The sequence below is a fragment of the Odocoileus virginianus genome, chromosome 21 (genome assembly GCF_023699985.2).
Source record: "Odocoileus virginianus isolate 20LAN1187 ecotype Illinois chromosome 21, Ovbor_1.2, whole genome shotgun sequence".
NCBI classification, from domain to species: Eukaryota; Metazoa; Chordata; class Mammalia; order Artiodactyla; family Cervidae; genus Odocoileus; species Odocoileus virginianus.
Window position 1 is genome coordinate 47591597 of NC_069694.1, and position 20111 is coordinate 47611707.

The following is a 20111-nucleotide window of genomic DNA, read 5'->3' on the forward strand; positions in this document are numbered from 1 at the left end:
ATTAAAATTATGAGGAAAGAATCTCAAGCTTAACATTATCGAGAGGACATGCACCAAAATATTAATAGCAAATATCTGTGGGTTTCTGAAAGGAAAGGTTTTGTGTTTGTGCTTTTCCACAATTACCAGTTTTACGAACAGAGAATTCTCACTCTTATAACTATAAAAAATCATTTAATAAAACAATGATTACTGGATCCCATTTCCAGCTGTAAAGAAGCAAAGGTTGGCAGGCAGACTGTGGTTCTGGGAGCAGGAGGCCACGGCCACCTGGACTCATTAACCTGCAGCTCCCTTCATGTACACGCCGGGGACAGTCTAGAGCCTCTCATAATTTACAACAAACTGTACAATTTTTTCCTAGTTGGACCAGATCATGACATTATGAGTTGATTTTTTTCTTAATCTGGAGCAGGAGAGTGACCTGCAGGTCCATGCCATCCCCAAGGAAGAGGCCAGGGCTCTGCCTAGGGCCCAGATTCCACCTGCAAACACCCTGCTTTAAGAAAGCGCCTCTTACAGAAGCTCCGAATCTTCCCCAATAATGGACATCTTAATTTTTTTTAAAGCAAAATATTAAGCATTTAGTTTATCAATCTAATTACTATTTTCCTAAGAATACTGGAAAATCCACATTGTTCCCAGAGGCAAGGGAAGAGCACAAAAAATACCTTATTTCCCTCTTTGGAAAGAAGACTTTTCAAAAAAGGCAAGGAGACTTACTAACAACTATTTACAAATCTCTTTTCATTTCCTTTTTTCATTTTTTAAAGCTATTTGTTTTAATGCCTAGGTGGACACTAGAGACACAGCAAAAAAAAAAAAAAATCAGACAAAATCCTTCCCCTCATGGAACTCAGAGTTGAATTACAGACGAGAATGAGCAAGATTAGCAACACACATAGTGGCTGGAAGGTGATCCGTGTCGAGGAGAAAAGGAAAACAGGACAACGAGGAGTGAGGGTGGGCGTTAGTGTGATTTGAGACAGGGAGGTGGGAAGGCGAGATGTGAGCCAAGGTCTGAAGGAGGTGAAGGACAGGCTATTAGTGGAGGTCCGAGGCAGCGGCCTTCTTAACAGGTCTGAGGAAGAACAGAGCTGCCACTCTGGCCTGAGGGATAGGAGAGGAGGCGAGGTCAGACAGGGACAAAGGCAATTCTGTGTACCACTCTGCAGGCCTCTGCAAGGCACCTCCAACTCTAGGACATCAATCCTGGATTTCTCGAAGCACATCTGCACTGTCACAGGTGAAGCCTGATGATACCAAAGAAAGACTGGACTGGGGTCTGTCTGCGGCAATTGATACAAGAAATATAAAGGATGAACAAGTGCAATGAATAAAAACATTGATTACACATGACTGGAGAAGTGGCCAAGTGTGAGATTTTTATTCATCAAATGAGAAGTTGTGTGCATGCCAGGGTGTTCCAGGAACAACCAGACACAGTTCTGGCCCCAAGGAACTCACGTGGCCCCTCAGAGGTACACAGATAAGGTGGCATATAGCCTGGCTAGGTGACCATGAGCAACAAGGTCAACAGAAGCTGCAATATGGGCTGAGATGATCAGAGAATTCTTTACAGAGAAGACACTCTAAAATGGATAATACTTAAAGGAAAAAAAAATGGAGGATGAATGGAGAAAGAGGAGGGATAATGGGCTCAAAGATATGAAATTAGCATGGGCAAAAGTATTTTTTTTGGGGGAGGGGCAACGATGAGACAAGTGTTGGCTTGAATGGAAAGTTTGCATAGGGCAGTGGTGAAAGATCCGTCAAAGAAAGACTAATCTTTGATGGGCAGTTTGAAGTGTCAACCTAAAGGCAAAGGCATTTCAATTAATGCTTAAGCAGGGAAATAAGTAGGATATGTAGAGTAGCTTTGACAGAGAAAGTATTTGGGAAACAGGAACTGGTGGCTTGCAATACTAAGATGTGAACTGATGAAGGCCAGACCAGAGATTCCAGCATGGAGATGGAGATGAGACAGCTACTCAACATATTTAAGAAGAATTTTATAACTCAGAGGAATTTCTGGACACTAAGGACACTGGATATTCAGAATCCAGCAATCGGTGAGTCTTTAAATACAGCCTTTGAAAATAAACAAGCCAAACCAAATCAGTATTGTTGGTTCTAGCTGTTCCTTCTGTGGTGGGCTTAGCTTTACATCAGTAACAATATTAGGGTACAGGGGTGGGGTTGGAGCACTTATATGACTCACGGGAACCATTTAACAGAGGGAGAGGAGTTACAGATGGAGGATACTTTCTGCTATTCAATCCAGAAATATCTTTTTATTGCAACAGTAGATTATCATATGATGCAACTGACTATTGATTTACAGCTTTATTGTCTATGACCAGGTTTATCAGAGTATTTTTAAATAATACCGCCTTATGATGATTTTTCTCCTAGGAGATTTTTCTCCAGATCCTCCAGTCTCCCTGGGTTTTGGCCATAACCTTGTCATGTACACAGCTCTCATCTCCCAGTCACAGTGTAGTAAGGTCCTTAGGTGTCTCCAGAATCAACTCAGTGAGTACTGAAGGCAGTCTGACCCTGAACTCCAGTGCTGAGATAGGAGGTGACCCTTGTCATTGGTCTGGGAATGCATATCGATACCTTTAAAAGCGTCTCAGTAGCAATGAGAGGGGATTTACTTGGGTTGAGATTCTATTTCACTTGGATTTATTTCTCTCCTTTAGTGTTCATTTTTTGGGGGTGGGGGTGGGGTGGGGTGGGTTAGCATAGTGCAAGGCAAAAGGAGAAATAAGAATCATACTCAGAACAACTATGTGCTGAATTTACCCATCTTCTCAGGTTGCCCTGAGACAGCATATTAGATAAGATTTTAAAATCTATAAAACTCCTAGAGGAAAACATAGGCAAAACACTCTCCAACATAAACCACAGCAGGATCTCCTATGACCCACCTCCCAGAATATTGGAGATAAAAGCAAAAATAAACAAATGGGACCTAATTAAAATTAAAAATTTTTGCACAACAAAGGAAACTATAAGCAAGGTGAAAAGACAGTCTTCAGAATGGGAGAAAATAATAGCAAATAAAGCACCGACAGAGAATTAATCTCAAAAATATACAAGCAGCTCCTGCAGCTCAATTCCAGAAAAAATAAACGACCCAATCAAAAAATGGGCCAAAGAACTAAACAGACATTTTTCCAAAGACTAACAAACACATGAAAAGATGTTCAGCATCACTCATTATCAGAGAAATGCAAATCAAAACCACAATGAGGTACCATCTCACGCTGGTCAGAATGGCTGCTATCCAAAAGGCTACAAGCAATAAATGCTAGAGAGGGTGTGGAGAAAAGGGAACCCTCTTACACTGTTGGTGGGAATGCAAACTAGTATAGCCACTATGGAGAACAGTGTGGAGATTCCTTAAAAAACTGGAAATAGAACTGCCATATGACCCAGCAATCCCACTGCTGGGCATACACTCCGAGGAAACCAGAAATGAAAGAGACACATGTACCCCAATGTTCATCGCAGCACTGTTTATAATAGCCAGGACATGGAAGCAACCTAGACGTCCATCGGCAGACGAATGGATAAGAAAGCTGTGGTACATATACACAATGGAATATTACTCAGCCATTATAAAGAAGGCATTTGAATCAATTCTAATAAGGTGGATGAAACTGGAACCTATTATATAGAGTGAAGTAAGCCAGAAAGAAAAACACCAATACAGTATACTAACGCATATATGTGAAATTTAGAAAGATGGTAATGATAACCCTGTATTCGAGACAGCGAAAGAGACACAGATGTATAGAACAGTCTTTTGGACTCTGTGGGAAAGGGTGAGGGTGGGATGGTTTAGGAGAATGGCATTGAAACATGTATATTATCATTTGTGAAATGAATCGCCAGTCCAGGTTCGATGCATGAGACAGGATGTTCGGGGCTGGTTCACTGGGATAACCCTGAGGGATGGGATGCAGAGGGAGGTGGGAGGGGCGTTTAGGATGGGGAACACATGTACACCCGTGGCTGATTCATGGCAATGTATGGCAAAACCCACTACAATATTGTAAAGTAATTAGCCTCCAAAAAAAAAAAGAAAGAAAGAAAATAAGCAGTAGTTATGAATAAATTGAGTTTATTCATTAAAAAAAATAAATCAAATCAAATCTATAAAAGATGAACTGGATCAGTAAAATCTAGATTAGTCCAGTGCATAGTTCCTTCTATCGCACACCTTCATTACCTCATCCTTTAGAATTACCGGTATGAGTATGGCTGTTTTGTTTTGAACATGGAATACAGCTACCTGGCACCAAGCTCATGAGCTGAAAAGTGAAATCCACACTCCATTGGGTTATTTGACCACAAGTCTCAAACCAGCTTCATCTTCCTAAGAAGTGACATGGTCTCCAGCATTCACTTAGACGGCTTAGATAGTGAAGAATCTGTCCACAATTTGGGAGACCTGGGCTCAATTCATGAGTCACGAAGATCCCCTGGAGTAGGAAGTGGCAACCCACTCCAGTATTCTTGCCTGGAGAATTCCATGGACAGAGGAGCCTGGTGGGCTACAGTCCGTGGAGTCACAAAGAGTTGGACATGACTGAGCAACTAACACTTCACTTTAGAATTCAGTGACTAGTTGAGCTTTTATTTTTGAATGACTTGAAGATGTTCACTAGGAAAATAGTGACAAATTTTGAATTTTAAAGGGTTATCAAAAAGACATCTGGTTTGAATACTTTAAATTTGCGTGACAACATGTTAAATGTTTGGGAATATTATGGACAGAAGAGCAAATTTCAGAGAGGAGAGAAATACTAAAAATAAAGATTTGTCGGGGCAACTTGGCAAAGGGTAGTTGGAATTTCCCCTTTTTCTGTTTTATTAAGCCAACTCAGTTCCTCAGTGGGTTATAACTAGATTAACCATTATCTTTTACCATTCAAAGTGGGTCACTGCTGAGAGTGAAAAGGGAATTATGCTGAGACAATGGGTATAAAACTAAGGTTACCCTGAGCAAGCCAGGATGTATGGATTTTAGTTTATTGGTTCCACTTCACTTTAAAGGATGGAGAGCTGCCATTTCTTTTTAGTATTGCTCTTGGTTTTTCAAAACGAGTCAAAAGTGATTCAACTAGTGTCACAAGAAAACAACCAGAAGAAAGGTCCCCAAATTATCCTTCCAGCTACACATACACACTGAACTCAGAAAACAGAAAGCAAAGAACGTTTCTAATTTGGACTTCACGGTGGTACAGTGGATCAGAACCTGCCTGCCACCAGAGGGGACACAGGTTTGATCCCTGGTCTGGAAAGATTCCTCATGCCACGGAGCAGCTGAGCACACGGGCTGCAACTACTGAAGCCTGAGTGTCTAGAGACTGCTCAGTAACAGGAGGAGCCACCGCAAGGAGAAGCCATGTGCCACACCTAGAGAAAACAGCAGCGGCGAAGCGCAGATGAAGACCCAGGGCAGTCAAACATAAATAAATAAAGTACACATCAAACAGCTTCCCGGTGGCTCCCAAAGTCAAGAGTCTGCCTGCAGTGCAGGAGACCTGGGTTCAATCCCTGGGTCAGGAAGATCTCCTGGGGAGGGAAATGGCAACCCGCTCCAGTATTCTTGCCTGGATAATCCCAGGGACAGAGGAGCCTGGCAAGCCCCAGTCCATGGGGTTGCGAAGAGTCAGACACAACTGAGCAACTAACACAACTGACTGAGTGACTAATTAGAGAAAATAGCAGCAATGAAGACCCAGAACAAACATAAATAATATATATATAAGGACCATAAAGAAGACTGAAGAACTGATGCTTTTGAATGGTGGTGCTGGAGAAGATTCCTGAGAGTCCCTTGGACAGCAAGGAGATCCAACCAGTCAATCCTAAAGGAAATCAACCCTAAATATTCAATGGAAGGACTGATACTGAAGCTGAAGCTCCAATACTTTGGCTACCTGGTGTGAAAAGCCGACTCATTGGAAAAGATTCTGATGCCAGGAAAGATAAAAGGAAGGAGGAGAAGGGGACGACAGAGGATGAGATCATTGGATGGCATCACTAACTCAATGGACATGAGTTTGAGCTAATTCCAGGAGATAGTGAAGGACAGGGAAGCCGGGAGTGCTGCAGTCCATGGGATCACAAAGGATCAGACACAACTTAGCAACTGAACAACAACAATATATAAAAAACCATTTTAATTCCAACTATAAATCTGCCATTATTGTGGTGTGCGTTTGGATCAACAGGGCACAAAGTTTGTGTTTTGACATAAACTTGCTTTACTTAATGTACACTCGCATTTTGTCAGAATCTTATAAAATGACTACAATTGCTAGCTTTCCTTTAAACAACTGACTTCTTTTCATTATTTCCTTTCAACTTAAAAAAATTTGCTATCCATACTTGTATCGAACACTTATTTTTTTTTTTTTAACTTTTTCATAATAACAAGGTCATACAAAATCAGGGCAAGTCTCCTGCAGACCCTCTCTGATCTCACTGGGCTCCCTGAGTCCCCAGAAAGAACCACTAGCCTGAACTTTTGAAATGTTGCTTTTATGTTTTACTACACACGTTAATAAATGCAATGTAGTGTTAATTTATGGGTTATTAAACTTTTCACAAAAGGTATCACATTGTCACAATTATTCATCAGCTTGCCTTTTTTTGCTACTCAGTATATGCTTTCTAGAAATATCTTCTGCTTTGTTACATTTGGCCTTTTGATGTTATGTCTTTAAAAATGTGAAGTTTATAACCTGTTGTTGAAAAACTAGGAGTTTTTACCCATGACATTTATAGTTTATGTATTCATTTCCTTCATAATATTAATATCAGTTATCATCATCTGTAATGTTCTCTGTGGATTAAGAGGGACCACTTCTGAAAACCATAACAAAGCACTAGATACAAGACGTGTGAGTATAAATTCAGTTCTGAAATTTGTTATTTTCGATGTTTCATGACTTTATAGGTCAATGATGTACTTAACTCCTTCAATATGGGTTTTTAACATGTCATATTTTTCTCATCTGAACAGTTTCAGTTGGTTTTATTATATATCTGTTTCATTAAAAATAAGGCAGTTGCCAATAATTCTTCCAATATTAAATACTGATGGGTGTATAAAACCACAAGTAGATTTGATCAAGTATCATTCATGTGCATCTTTGCTCTGTTAAACACAGTTTTCTGAATGTGTCCTATGGTATATATAAACCCTTTGTTCATGGAACCCTTACTAAAGAAAAAGTAATTTTATATTCACTTTGAATATATTTTATACTTAAGCTGAAGATGAAACTCAATGACAAAAATAAAAATAAGGCCAGGAAATACAAATGAGTTTCAACAGACAAAACTGCTGGATAATAACATGGCCAAAAGTCCAACTGTAAAGTGAGGATATCTGGCTTTGAACAAATAAAGCCTAAAGCAATTGAGGCCAGAGTGAATCACCAGGAGACAGGAATAAGCAAATTTGAAGCAGGTGTGATACTGGCATCTACAAATATGCAGCACAAAGTAATTAACTTATTCTAATGTGCACTGACTAGACACCTGTCCTTTGATCTGCTCTGGGTCAGAGACCTAGAAATAGTCTCCTTATTCTGCCAGTGAGAAGAAAACTCTGCCAGACAGAGACCTGGTAAAGACTGTTTGAATCGGAAGCATGCACATCTGCACCCAATCTAGAAGGATTTAAAGTTATTAAATCAGCACACAGAAAGTCGTTTACAAATCAACAGAAGTAACCCTGCTGAGATGCCATAGCAACATGATTTAATGACTCAGGAAGAATGGGTGGCTGGCACCTTGAAGGGCTTGAGGCTGTCTGCCATAAGCAATAATCTCAGGATTTACTAGTTCAAATTACCAGAATTTTTTTCAGCATTTACCCTAAGGAAATATCCAAATATCTAGGGCCAAACACCACCTGGAACTGTCTCATCAAATAAGAAAATGCTTATCCTTGGGTTGTAGGTTGCTATGTCCTAATCTAATCTGTAAAGACTGATACAGAAGCTGATGGCTTGGGTCTAAAAGGGGAGGCATGGCTTGAGGTTAATGGGAAGAAAGTTTCAAGAAATCCCCAGAGAAGTCATTCTTCAGTGAAATAAATCCATGGTGGACCTTGGAAAAACCTCACTCGATCATATCCTATCTACTCCGTCAAAACTTATGACAGCCTTCAATAAATTACAATGTATTTGACCTATATGAAAACTGCTGTTCTATTCAGTCAAAATCCAAGAAAACATGCTACAGGTAATGCTCACCAAATCATCTAACACCCCCTCCCTCCTTCTGAAACAGAGCAGTAAAAAGGAGGGTTTCTTTTTGCTTAGGGAGCCTACATATCTGATTTAATTTCCACCCAGTTGTCTCAGTTCATGAGTAAACACAGTTTGGGGTGTCCAGAAATAAGTCTAAGTTGGGTCTCTAGTTACTGTAAAGGAGCTAACAGGCAGGCTGGGGAAAAGACATTCGTTTTAAGCAGTAATATACATTAAAAAATCTTTTCAGTGATTTTCCAAAAGCAAAATCTTACTCTTCTCTCCCTTATTTCTAATTCCTCTAATAGAAAAGTTCGGTTCTCTCTCCTCTTTTTTCCAAATCCATGACATCCTATTGGTGGTAAGCAGTGGCTCTTAGAGTCCTACATAATTGCATGCCATCTCACAAAGGAATCTCTTGTGTAAGGACTTTATATACTTATATATTAAACACCCTTTATAGGTGAATTTGAAAATTTGTGAATTATAGTAAAACAAGAGTCATAATTTTCTACAAACATATTCTTAAAACATTATTATTCATAAGAATAAGAATATAGTAAGCTATTTTATTAATATATGACCTAGATTGGAGAATTTTTATTAATACTCATAAAAACATTTGTCTGTGAGCTTATTTTTTGATGCTTTATATAAATTTTTGATGCTTTATGTCAATTTCATTCAAAGGCTATTTGGATTCTAGAAGAGCAAATATCACTTGAGATTCTCTAAGCTGTGTATGAGATTGTGTATGCATGTGTGTATATTTTAGAAAATGCTGTAAATGCAGTAAAGCACAAAGAATAATAAACACCCAATATCCAGAATTGAGCTGTCAACATGATGCTTGTTTGGTTTCTTTTGAATAAGAAGACAAGGCATCACAAGAAATTTAAATCCTTTTTGCTCTAGATTACTGGTTCACTAAAACCAACATCTATAAGCTCTGAAATTTTTTCTGCTTATTTTCCAGTAAACAGTGGGCATTTAAAAACCTGTCTCCTCTCCCTTTCCATAGATGTAAAAATTGAGTATATTTTCTTCTATTATCTTTTTAGATATTTTTACAAATACTTAAATGCATTCATGAACAGCATATGTTTTATGTCTAGGAGTAAAATTTACATAAACATTCCATTAAAAAATTCATTCTGTATTTAGCCTTTTCATTCAATGCACTGTTGATCAGAATTAAGCCCAGAGAAACCTTAATATACTCTTCCTAACATGGGACCATGTTCAATTAATACAACCACAGAATTCCATTATAATGTTTCCAAATAACTGATTAGAATATTATGATCAATTTTTATAAGGCCCAAGACAGTCCATGCTTGGACACCTTTCTGTAGTTTCAGCTTTTAAAATTTTATACAAAATTTTATACATGGCTCTGAAGAAAGTGAACTAACCAATAGAATTAAGGAAATTGAAGATGAAACAGGAACTTGTCAATCTAAAAAAGATGGTAGTGTTAATGACTATTGCATATGTTCTATCATGTAAGTAAGTACTGACCTTGGGAACTTGGGTTTTGGCATAGGAAGAAGTAGAAATCTATTAAGTAAAAACTCTCTAGTCATAAATATGAATCAGAAGTATGAATACTAACTCTGGATACATTCTTTCAAAATAACAAGTAATTTTCTATTTCTGCTCTCTGAGAGGCCTAAAACTAAGAACTTAGTGACAATAATCAACGTTAGTACTTAGAATTATTTCTAAATACTATCTCCTTCTCCCAAAGGAATTTGGGATCTTTTGAGAAATGACTGATTGCAGTTCTGGACAAGGATATGCCAACAGGCTTGGCCTTGAACAGCTTGTCATCCCCACCCTCACCCCCAATCACGTACACACCCCAAAATACACACACATACACAAAATCAAGCTCTGAGTACTACTCAGGATGGGGAAAGGATTCAGGAGCCAATCGGAAGACACTCCCTCTGGTCAAACGGGGGTTAACTTAGCAACAAAAAAGAATAATAGCATTGGACTACAATACATCAAATCCAAATTCACCTCACACTCACTGACATGTAAAAAAGTATAATTCTATAACTTCATAATGACACTTAAAAACACCCATTATTATTCAAATGCTAAGTAATCAAATTAATTTTTTTGAAACTGCTAAACATGACCAAAGAATCAAGTATTTATCCTTGCTTTTGTTTCACTAACTTCGTATAAAAAGTCCTATTAAAATATAATAAAATTTCTAGCTCTGCTGACTAACAAAGAATGCAGGGTTTCAGAAGAATGCAATCAGTAACATCCTGTCTGGGGGAAACTCTAAAAGAGAAACAATTTGGATTATCTGAACAATGGATTGGAAGTGGAAGGAAGGATAAAACCTCTAAGTTAAATCAACCAATGGAAAAGTATGGACCCGTTTGGGTGAGGATTCTTTACTTTTTTTTTAGGTCCTTATCAGTTGACTATTTTATATATAGTAGTGTGTATATGTCCATTGGGTCAAAATTCTTAAAAATAAATTGTTAAAAAAAAAAAATTGAAACGACTGGAGAAAATGGGACACTCAATAAGAAAGAATTATTACAAATTTAGGTGAGATAATGACACTGACCAGTCTAGTAAGACTACTTAACTTTTAGAAATGGTATCATTTCATTCAGAAGTAACTGAGTCTGTAATAGTTCCCAATAATTTGGGTCAAGGAAGAAGTTGGTGGGAATAGAGATGAAACAGTGTGGATAACTGCTTAATCAGGAGAACAGCTGCATGGGGGTCCCTGGACTTTCTTCGTCCCTCTTATATGTGCTAAGGTTAAAAACAACAGAAGATAAAAAGGTTCAGGGGATGTTGAAAGATCTGTAAAATGCTGAAAGGCATCATCAAGATAATTTTTCCTTCAAATATTAAAGTACTTAAGGTGAGACAGACTGTGAACCTTCAATGTGAATAAAAATGAAAATGCCGCTTTGTATTAGAGAATTAGGACCTGATACATATGAAACAGGAGTCTTCAGTGATCGGTTCAAATCACAAGTATCTCCCATGTAGTACCTTATGAAATGGACCAAAATATAGAGTGCCTGCAGGAGCATGCAGATCAGTGTTTCAGATGCAGGGAGCCAGCCTGGTGGAAATGTGCAGATCAAAGTTTGTGAAAATCCTTTTCCTGCCTGATCATCTTTAAAAAGCCTTAAGTGACTAATGAGGCTTTTAATGATTCCATGTATTTCTCCTTAGTGGGCATGCTAAGTCGCTTCAGTCATGTCCAACTCTTTGCGACCCCATGGATTGCAGCCCACCAGGCTCCTCTGTCCATGGGATTCTCCAGGCAAGAATACTGGAGTGGGTTGCCACGCCCTCCTGCAGGGGATCTTCCCGACCCAGGGATCGAAGTCCATGTCTACTGTGGTTCCTGAATTGCAGGCGGACTCTTTACCCCTGAACCACTGGAGAAGTAGAACTGTTAATATGCAATACAAGAAAAGTAGAAATACTCCTATATATTAGAAAGAATAGGTTTTTATTCTGTGGCATATTTATATCTGCTTCCCTACCCACCCCAAGCCTAGTTATCAACCTGCTTGTTTTGACAAGCAAAACACCTATTCTAGGTGCCTTTGTTAGCACTGTAGGTAAGTTCTGGCACCTGTTTGGATACCAGCTGTGTGCTAGTTCATCTTATGATTGTCAAATCACCAAATATTACAAAACTAGACATGTTCCTTCAGGGTTCCAGGAGTGTGTCTGTATGTTGGCTGGCAGATATTTCTGGAGAGACCAGGCCTGATCCTGACCAGCCTCTATGATGAGTTTTGTCTGACGCAAAGTAAGACCTGAATGTATAAGTATATGCCTGTTAGTTAGTTCAGGTGGAGGATGCTTTGGGGATATGGAACAGAAGCATTCTCTGGTCCAGTGTCTCATTAAGTGCCCAAAAGTCATTTTTGACTATGCACCAGTCAGTAAGCATATGCCCACCCCATCTGAACACTACCATACACTTCCACAGTTTACTGCTGCTGCTTTCCACTTACCCCCACATCAATATTTATATGCCAAAAAAATGGAACTGATGTACTGCTTCCAGTCCTAAGACATAAACTGAGTTACTGCACGCACAGTTTGGACAAGAGAGGAGACGGCTTCTCAAAATGAATAGAGGGTTCTCAAAATGAATAGAGTATGTCAAGTTTGGCTGCAGGAAGCCTTTCTCTCGGGATGTGGTGTTATTTTATATCCTTAATAACAAACAATATGAGATGCAGGATTAAGCGTTGTTGTCTTTCAGCTAATCTGATGAAATAGATGGATTTTATTCGGAAAACGGAAAACAAACAAACAACAACAACCACCTACCTGAAGACTGCAAGGGTCAGAGACCAGAGCACTAATGGCTTCCTCAGTTCAAACTTCGCCCGTTTGTTCATTAGGTGCCGACCACCAAAGACAAAGGCAGCATACAGAGCGGAAAACAGGAAAGATTTCTTCCTATGAACAGTGAGAAAAACAAAATCTTGTGAAATAAAGATCTTTAAGCAATGTATCTTTATTCTTTAGAAATGTGTATTTATTCACCAACTTTTATACCACTCTTCTCTTTGAACTCACTGAAAATATACTCTTGGGAATGTGCCCCCTTCATTGAAGAGAGACACTTCAGTCCATTTGGCAACATGGTGGCTATTGACTCCTCCCCTGATAAAGTAGGCCATGCGGGCTAACTCACGTCAGGATAGATGTCTTTTCTTTTGGGGCTCTATAACTCTAAACATTTCATCTACATGGTACTGAAGCACAAAAAGAAACATTTTTACCAAGAGAATTTTCAGAGTTTGTTGGACAATTTAGATAGATTAATTTAAAAGGACCATTTTAGTGGAAATAGAAAAACTAGATGACAGACCTGTATCCTAGGACAAGAAAGCTTTTAAAAATGGCATCTTTCTAATAAGACTAATGATACTGAAAAAGGATTTTGGAGAAACACTTCATGATTTAAAACACTAAAATCAAGCTACATGAATTATGGCTCCCAAAAGATGGATTCCTGACATCTTCACCAGGGGAGGCAGGTATTAAATTTCAGTATAATCATTAATAATAAGCCTAATTGTCAGACATCATACAGTGCAATAGGAAGAACATAGAACTTCTTACAGTATAGTGGCCTAAAACCTTGAGGTTGAATCTCATCAAATATCTGATCTTTCTACCTGCTATAGGAAAGATAGGGGATAAAGCCAAACTGTGAAACATTCTGTTGTAATTCAGTCGCTAAGTTGTGTCCGACTCTTTGCAACCCTGTGGACTGTAGCCTGCCAGGCTCCTTTGTCCATGGGATTCTCCAGGCAAGAAAACTGGAGTGAGTTGCCATTTCCTTTTCCAGGGGATCTTCCCCACCCAGGTTTTGAACCCATGTCTCCAGCTTGGCAGGCAGATTCTTTATCACTGAGCCACCTGGGAAGCCCAGGACATTCTGTAGGACAGCTGACTTTCTCTCTTCAAAATGTCACTGGTAAGAAATCAAAATCTAGGGCTGTTCTATATTAAAAGCAACTTGAGAGACATAATTAAATATAACATGTTGAAATTTTGGGGATCCTTATTTGAACAGACTGTTTTCTTTTTAAAAAAGTCCTTAATAAAATCAGAAAGTTATCAGTCATAATTTTAAAAGTTCTTATCTGTTAATATTTATGGGTGAAATTATGTCTTGGATTTGCTTTAAAATACTCTAAGAAACAAACAGAACTGAGGCAGTATTAAGAATGGAGAGATGAAAGGAGATTAAAAAAAAAGAGATGAAACACATCTTAAGTGGAACACATTCACATAAATGGGTGTCTTCAGCACCCATTTATTATTAAAATGCTTCAAAAAATGGGGAAAGAAGGAACCTACCTCAACATAATAAAGGCCATATATGATAAGCCCACAGCAAACATTATTCTCAATGGAAAAAAGTGAAAGCATTCACCCTAAGATCAGGAACAAGACAAGGGTGCCACTTTTACCACTATTATTCAACATAGTTTTGGAAGTCCTATCTACAGCAATCAGAGAAGAAAAAGAAATAAAAGGAATCCAGATTGGAAAAGAAGTAAAACTCACTGTTTGCTGATGACAAGATACTATACACAGAAAACCCTAAAGATATTATCAGATAATTACTAGAGCTAATCAGCGAATTTAGCAAAGTCTCAGGATACAAAATCAGTACACAGAAATCACTTGCATTCCTATATACTAACAATGAAATATTAGAAAGAGAAATTAAGGAATCAATCCCATTCACCATTGTAACAAAAAAAATAAAATATCTAGTAATAAACTTACTAAAGGAGACAAAAGAACTGCATGCAAAAAATTATAAGGCACTGATGAAAGAAATCAAAGATGACATAAACAGATGGAGAGATATTCCATGTTCCTGGGTAGGAAGAATCAATATTGTGAAAATGACTATACTACCAAATGCAATCTGCAGATTCAATGCAGTCCCTATCAAATCACCAATGGCATTTTTCAAAGAACTAGAACAAAAAATTTCACAATTCACATGGAAACACAAAAGACCCCAAATGGCCAAAGCAATCTTGAGAAAGAAGAATGGAGCAGGAAGAATCAACCTTTCTGACTTCAGACTATACTGCAAAGCTACAGTCATCAAGACAGTATGGTCCTGGCACAAAAACAGAAACAAAGACCAATGGAACAAGATAGAAAGCCCAGAAATAAACCCATTACTTTGCCAACAAAGGTCCTTCTAGTCAAAGCTATGGTTTTTCCAGTAGTCATGTATAGACGTGAGAGTTGGACTATAAAGAAAGCCGAGGGAAGAACTGATGATTTTGAACTGTGGTGTTGGAGGAGACTTAAAAGTCCCTTGGACTGCAAGGAGATCCAACCAGTCCATCCTAAAGGACTGGTGCTGAAGCTGAAACTCCAATACTTTGGCCACTTGATGTGAAAAACTGACTCATTTGAAAAGATCCTGATGCTGGGAAAGACTGAAGGCAGGAGGAGAAGGGGATGACAGAGGATGATTTGGTTGGATGCCATCACCAACTCAATGGACTTGTATTTAAGTAAACTTCAGGAGTTGGTGATGGATAGGGAGGCCTGGCATGCTACAGTCCGTGGGGTCGCATAGAGTCTGACACGACTGAGTGACTGAACTGAACTGAATCTATGGGTACCTTATTTTTGACAAAGGAGGCAAGAATATACAATGGGGCAAAGACAGCCTTCTCAATAAGTGCTGCTGGGAAAACTGGACAGCTATATGTAAAAGAATGCAATTAGAATGCTTCCTAACACCATACACGAAGATAAACTCAAAATGGATTAAAGACCTAAATGAAAGACCAGAAACTATATAAAACTTAGAGAATACATAGGCAGACACAAAGCAAGATCCTATATGACCCACCTCCTAGAGTAATGGAAATGAAAACAAAAGTAAATAAGATTAAACTTAAAAACTTTTGCACAGCAAAGGAAACTATAAGCAAGGTAAGAGGACAACCCTCAGAATGGGAGAAAATAATAGCAAATGAAACAACTGACAAAGGAGTCACTTCCAAAATATACAAGCTGTCATACAACTCAATACCAGAAAAATAAACAACCCAATCAAAAAGTGGGAAAAAGACCTAAACAGACATTTCTCCAAAGAAGACATACAGATGGCTAACAAACACATGAAAAGATGTTCAATATCGCTCATTATTAGAGAAATGTGAATCAAAACTACAACGAGATATCACCTCTCACTGGTCAGAATGGCCATCATCAAAAAGTCTACACACAATAAATGCTGGAGACGGGGTGGGGAAAAGGGAAACCTCTTGCACTGTTGGTGGGAATGTAAATTGATACAGCCACTATGGATGATGGTATGGAGATTCCTTAAAAAACTAGAAATAAAAGCACCATACGACCCAGCACTGCCACTCCTAGGCATATACCCTGAGGAAACCAATATTGAAAAAGACACATGTATCCCACTGTTCACTGAAGCACTATCTACAATAGCTAGAACACGGAAGCAACCTAGATGTCCATCTACAGATGAATGGATAAAGAAGTTTTGGTACATATACACAATGGAATATTACTCGGCTATAAAAAGGAACACATTTGAGTTATATAAAATCGATAGCCAACAGGAATTTGCTGTATATCTCAGGAAACTCAAACAGAGGCTCTGTATCAACCTAGAGGGGTGGGATGGGGAGGGAGATGGGAGGAAAGTTCAAGAGGAAGGGGCTGTATGTATACCTATGGCTGATTCATGTTGAGGTCTGAAAACAACAAAATTCTGTAAAGCAGTTATCCTTCAATCAAAAAATAAAGTAAAAAAAAAGAACTCACATTTCAGGAAATACCTACCCACCAAAAAACACTTTTAAAGAACTTGTTTGTTTTTGAAGAGTGTTTTATCAACATAATGTAGGAAATTAGGAAAATAACCAACAGCTCAGGCATTCTAAACCAAAAGGCAAACTCAAGAGAATCAAGTTTTAAGATCAGCTGAATCTAACAGAACTTCACCCATTTTTACTACTGTTATATAAGAATCCATAGGAAATTTTTAGCTAACGTCCATCTTCATTTGTGTCAAATAACATAATAATTTTTTAATTGGCCTCCTCATATATTAGTAAGCTCATTATTTTTCAAACTTTAAGCTTTTTATTTTGTATTGGGGTAGAGCCGATTAGCAATCTTGGGGCAGTTTCAAGTGAACAGTGAAGGGACTCAGCCATATACACACGTATCCATTCTCCTCCAAACCTCCCTCTCATCCAGGTTGGCACTGGATTGAGCAGAGAGTCCCATGTGTTACACAATAGGTCCTAGTTGTTACATTGTTATTTTTAACGAAAATCTAAAAATGGTAATTTTTAACAAGTCTAAAAAATTTTCAGAAAAATAAATGAAATTTCAGAAATAAAAAAGATAAAAAAGAAAAAATAATGGAGAGATGAAAGGAGAGTAATAAAAAAAAAAGAATAACACAGGATCTTATGAGTCCTTTTTTCTTTTTGTTAGGTTTAGGTGGGACTTTTAGTCAGTAAGGTCTAGGTAATAAATAGAATAGAATCTGCATGTCCTGCACATTTATTAGTGTACCAAGGAGAAGTGAACAATACTATCGATAATGCCATAAAGAACAAAACCACAAAGTTTTCGTAGAGTACAATTCAATAGAAAGTAACAGAGGCCATGTATTACAAATAACTGAACAAGTGAGTACTTTCTGATATGATAAAGCAATGTTTCTTTTAAAATGGGTACTCCTCACTCAAGGGCTGAAAAATAAGTTCCGAGATGTAATACAAAAAGAAAAATGCATTCACCCAAACAGCATTACTTGTAAAGGGCTTTGCATTTTACGTGACGACTGTCACGTATTGCTGACTCATAAGAGACCTTATTGTTCACATAGCATCACTCTTCTTCCAGTGATTGCAAGCGACTGACTTGGTGAACACTACCAAATGAAGTGGTGATTTCTGAAATCAACTGGTAAACAGATTTAAATAAATCACTTCCACCGGGTGTCACAAACTCTTGGAAACATAAGACCTGGCACAGACTAGTGCTTAATAAATGTTTGTTGAATGATCATGATCTTGTCATTGAATTTTCTGATAAGAGAAAATATAATTAATGTACTCAGGCACAAGGAAGCTCAGAGAACACTGAGCAGATCAACAGTTGGTGGTTCAGATGGAAAAGAACCTGCCAGAAATGTGGGAGAGCCAGTTTCGATCCCCGGGTTAAGAAGATCCCCTGGAGAATGGAATGGCTACCCGCTCCAGGATTCCTGCCTGGAGAATTCCATGGACAGAGGAACAGACTACAGTCCATGTAGGTCACAAAGAGTCGGACAAAACTCAGCGACTAACCATTTCACTTTTTCACTTTCCCTTTCCCAATTAATGTCTTAATAACTAAAGAATAAAATATTTAGAAAAAAAAATATGATCCATTTTCTTCCTCCAGAAAGAGAGACTATTTCTGTATTTCAAAGAGAAGCGGAAAAGTGAGACAATTTTATGGAAACTATTAACTATTGAATATTTTAAGAATAAAGCAATTTTGGCCATAAATACATTTATTGCTTTACTCCTTTGAAGTTTGAAAGTGTATGGCATTACTTTAAAACTCAGAATCACTCCACTTATGTGCACATAAGGATTCACTCAAGAAAAACAAAATTTATTAAGTTAATGTAGACAGTAGTAATAAGCAAAAGCATATATTCTTTTCTAAATTAAAGGTAATGATAAGTGACAATAATCATAATATGATGATTTAAGGAGTGATTCCTGGGGGTAGAGATAGTGCTAAAAAGCTTTGGTATTTAATTCTCTTAACCATCCTTAACGTAGGTAAGACATTTTCTTCATGTTATGGCCAAGGAACCTGACTTAGTAATTAAGTAGCCTCAGTCCTATGGTAGGAAAAGTTTATCTGCTGTGTTATAAGAATTCCTTAAATCCCTTTATAGAACTACAAGGCTATTGTGTAACTTTGTAGCACACTGTTTGTAAAAAGATGAAGAGGAATCTCTACACCTTTGTTTCAGCTGCCACATTTTCTGGGCAGTGGGAAGTCTTTGATCCAAATCCTCTTCAGAATGAATTCACTATATGTATCACTGAAAACTCTTCCTTTCAACGATTTATTATTCTTTCTCTTGCTCACTCTAATTCCAAGTTCAGTTATAGTTACATCAATTATACTACTCACAATTATGAACCAACTTAAAGAATGTCTACATGATCCTATCATTCTAGCCTAAGGGAAAAATAATGAGCCCTGAAGAACTAACCAAAGAATAAAAGTCTTCCCTCTATATTCTTTCCTCAAATTTCGTCAGTTCTAGAATGAGAATTAGTCCTAAGGTACTGCTAGGTTCCTGGCCAGGGCTGTTCCCTTTTTCATGTTTACTAAAGATCTCTTTAAAGAATCTTCAATTCCACAGCTAGGGCAACCAAGTTAATCAATATAAACATGAAGAATTTGAGAACTGTGAGGGACAAGTGTTCTTGTTCTACAGAAAAGGAAATGAGGTAGAGAGTGCTGATGACATTGGTTGTTCAGGGTCACGTGGCTGCATTCATACATATTGGTCAAGCTACCAAAAATTGAAGTGGCTGTGATCAAGCATGGGTAAACAAAAATCAATTGTCTAGGCTCTATCTGGGTCCCAGGCAGTCAATAATGAGTGCTATTGCTTCAGTTGTCTCTGACTCTCTGTGACGCTATGGACTGTAGCCCACCAGAGTCCCCTGTCTATGAGGATTTTCCAGGCAAGAATACTGGAGTGGGTTGCCATGCCCTTCTCCACTAGTGGGAATCACTAGTTTTCCAGGGGATCTTCCTGACCCAGGGATTGAACCCACATCTCTTAACATCTCCTACATTGACAGACAGGTTCTTTACCAATAGTGTCACCTGGGAAGCCCCCAGCCAATAATAGGAACTGAGTATAAATATTGTAATAAAAAACAAGTTACTTATTGTATCCTACATAAATCTTCCACTGTGGTGAAATTTAAATAATGTTTTGGCAACAATGGATGGACTTGGAAGGCCATTATGCTAAGTGAAATGAGACAGACAGAAAGAATACTGGATGATATTACAAGGAATCTAAAAAATACAACAAAGTAATGAATCTAAGAAAAATGAAGCAGTCTCACAGATATAGAATGCTACTGGTTAACAGTGGGGAGAGGAAGGGGAGGGGCAGTATAAAGGTGGGAGCATAGGAGAAATCAACTGTTGGATGTAAGATAGGCTACATGGTTGTATTTTACAAATGGG

General features: G+C 38.1%; 1 protein-coding gene across 4 annotated transcripts in view; it reads right to left on the reverse strand.

The window, feature by feature from the left end:
- The window catches only part of ELOVL6 (ELOVL fatty acid elongase 6), a 137443-nt gene that overhangs the window by 38334 nt on the left and 78998 nt on the right, over positions 1-20111 (reverse strand). For 3 of the 4 annotated variants that reach the window (XM_070452277.1, XM_020887923.2, XM_070452278.1), the window contains one exon: positions 12624-12755. The exons of the other annotated variant lie outside the window; for it this stretch is intronic. In XM_070452277.1, the coding sequence (XP_070308378.1) occupies positions 12624-12755 (132 nt within the window). The remainder of the gene's footprint in view (positions 1-12623; positions 12756-20111) is intronic. 4 annotated transcript variants of the gene reach the window in all.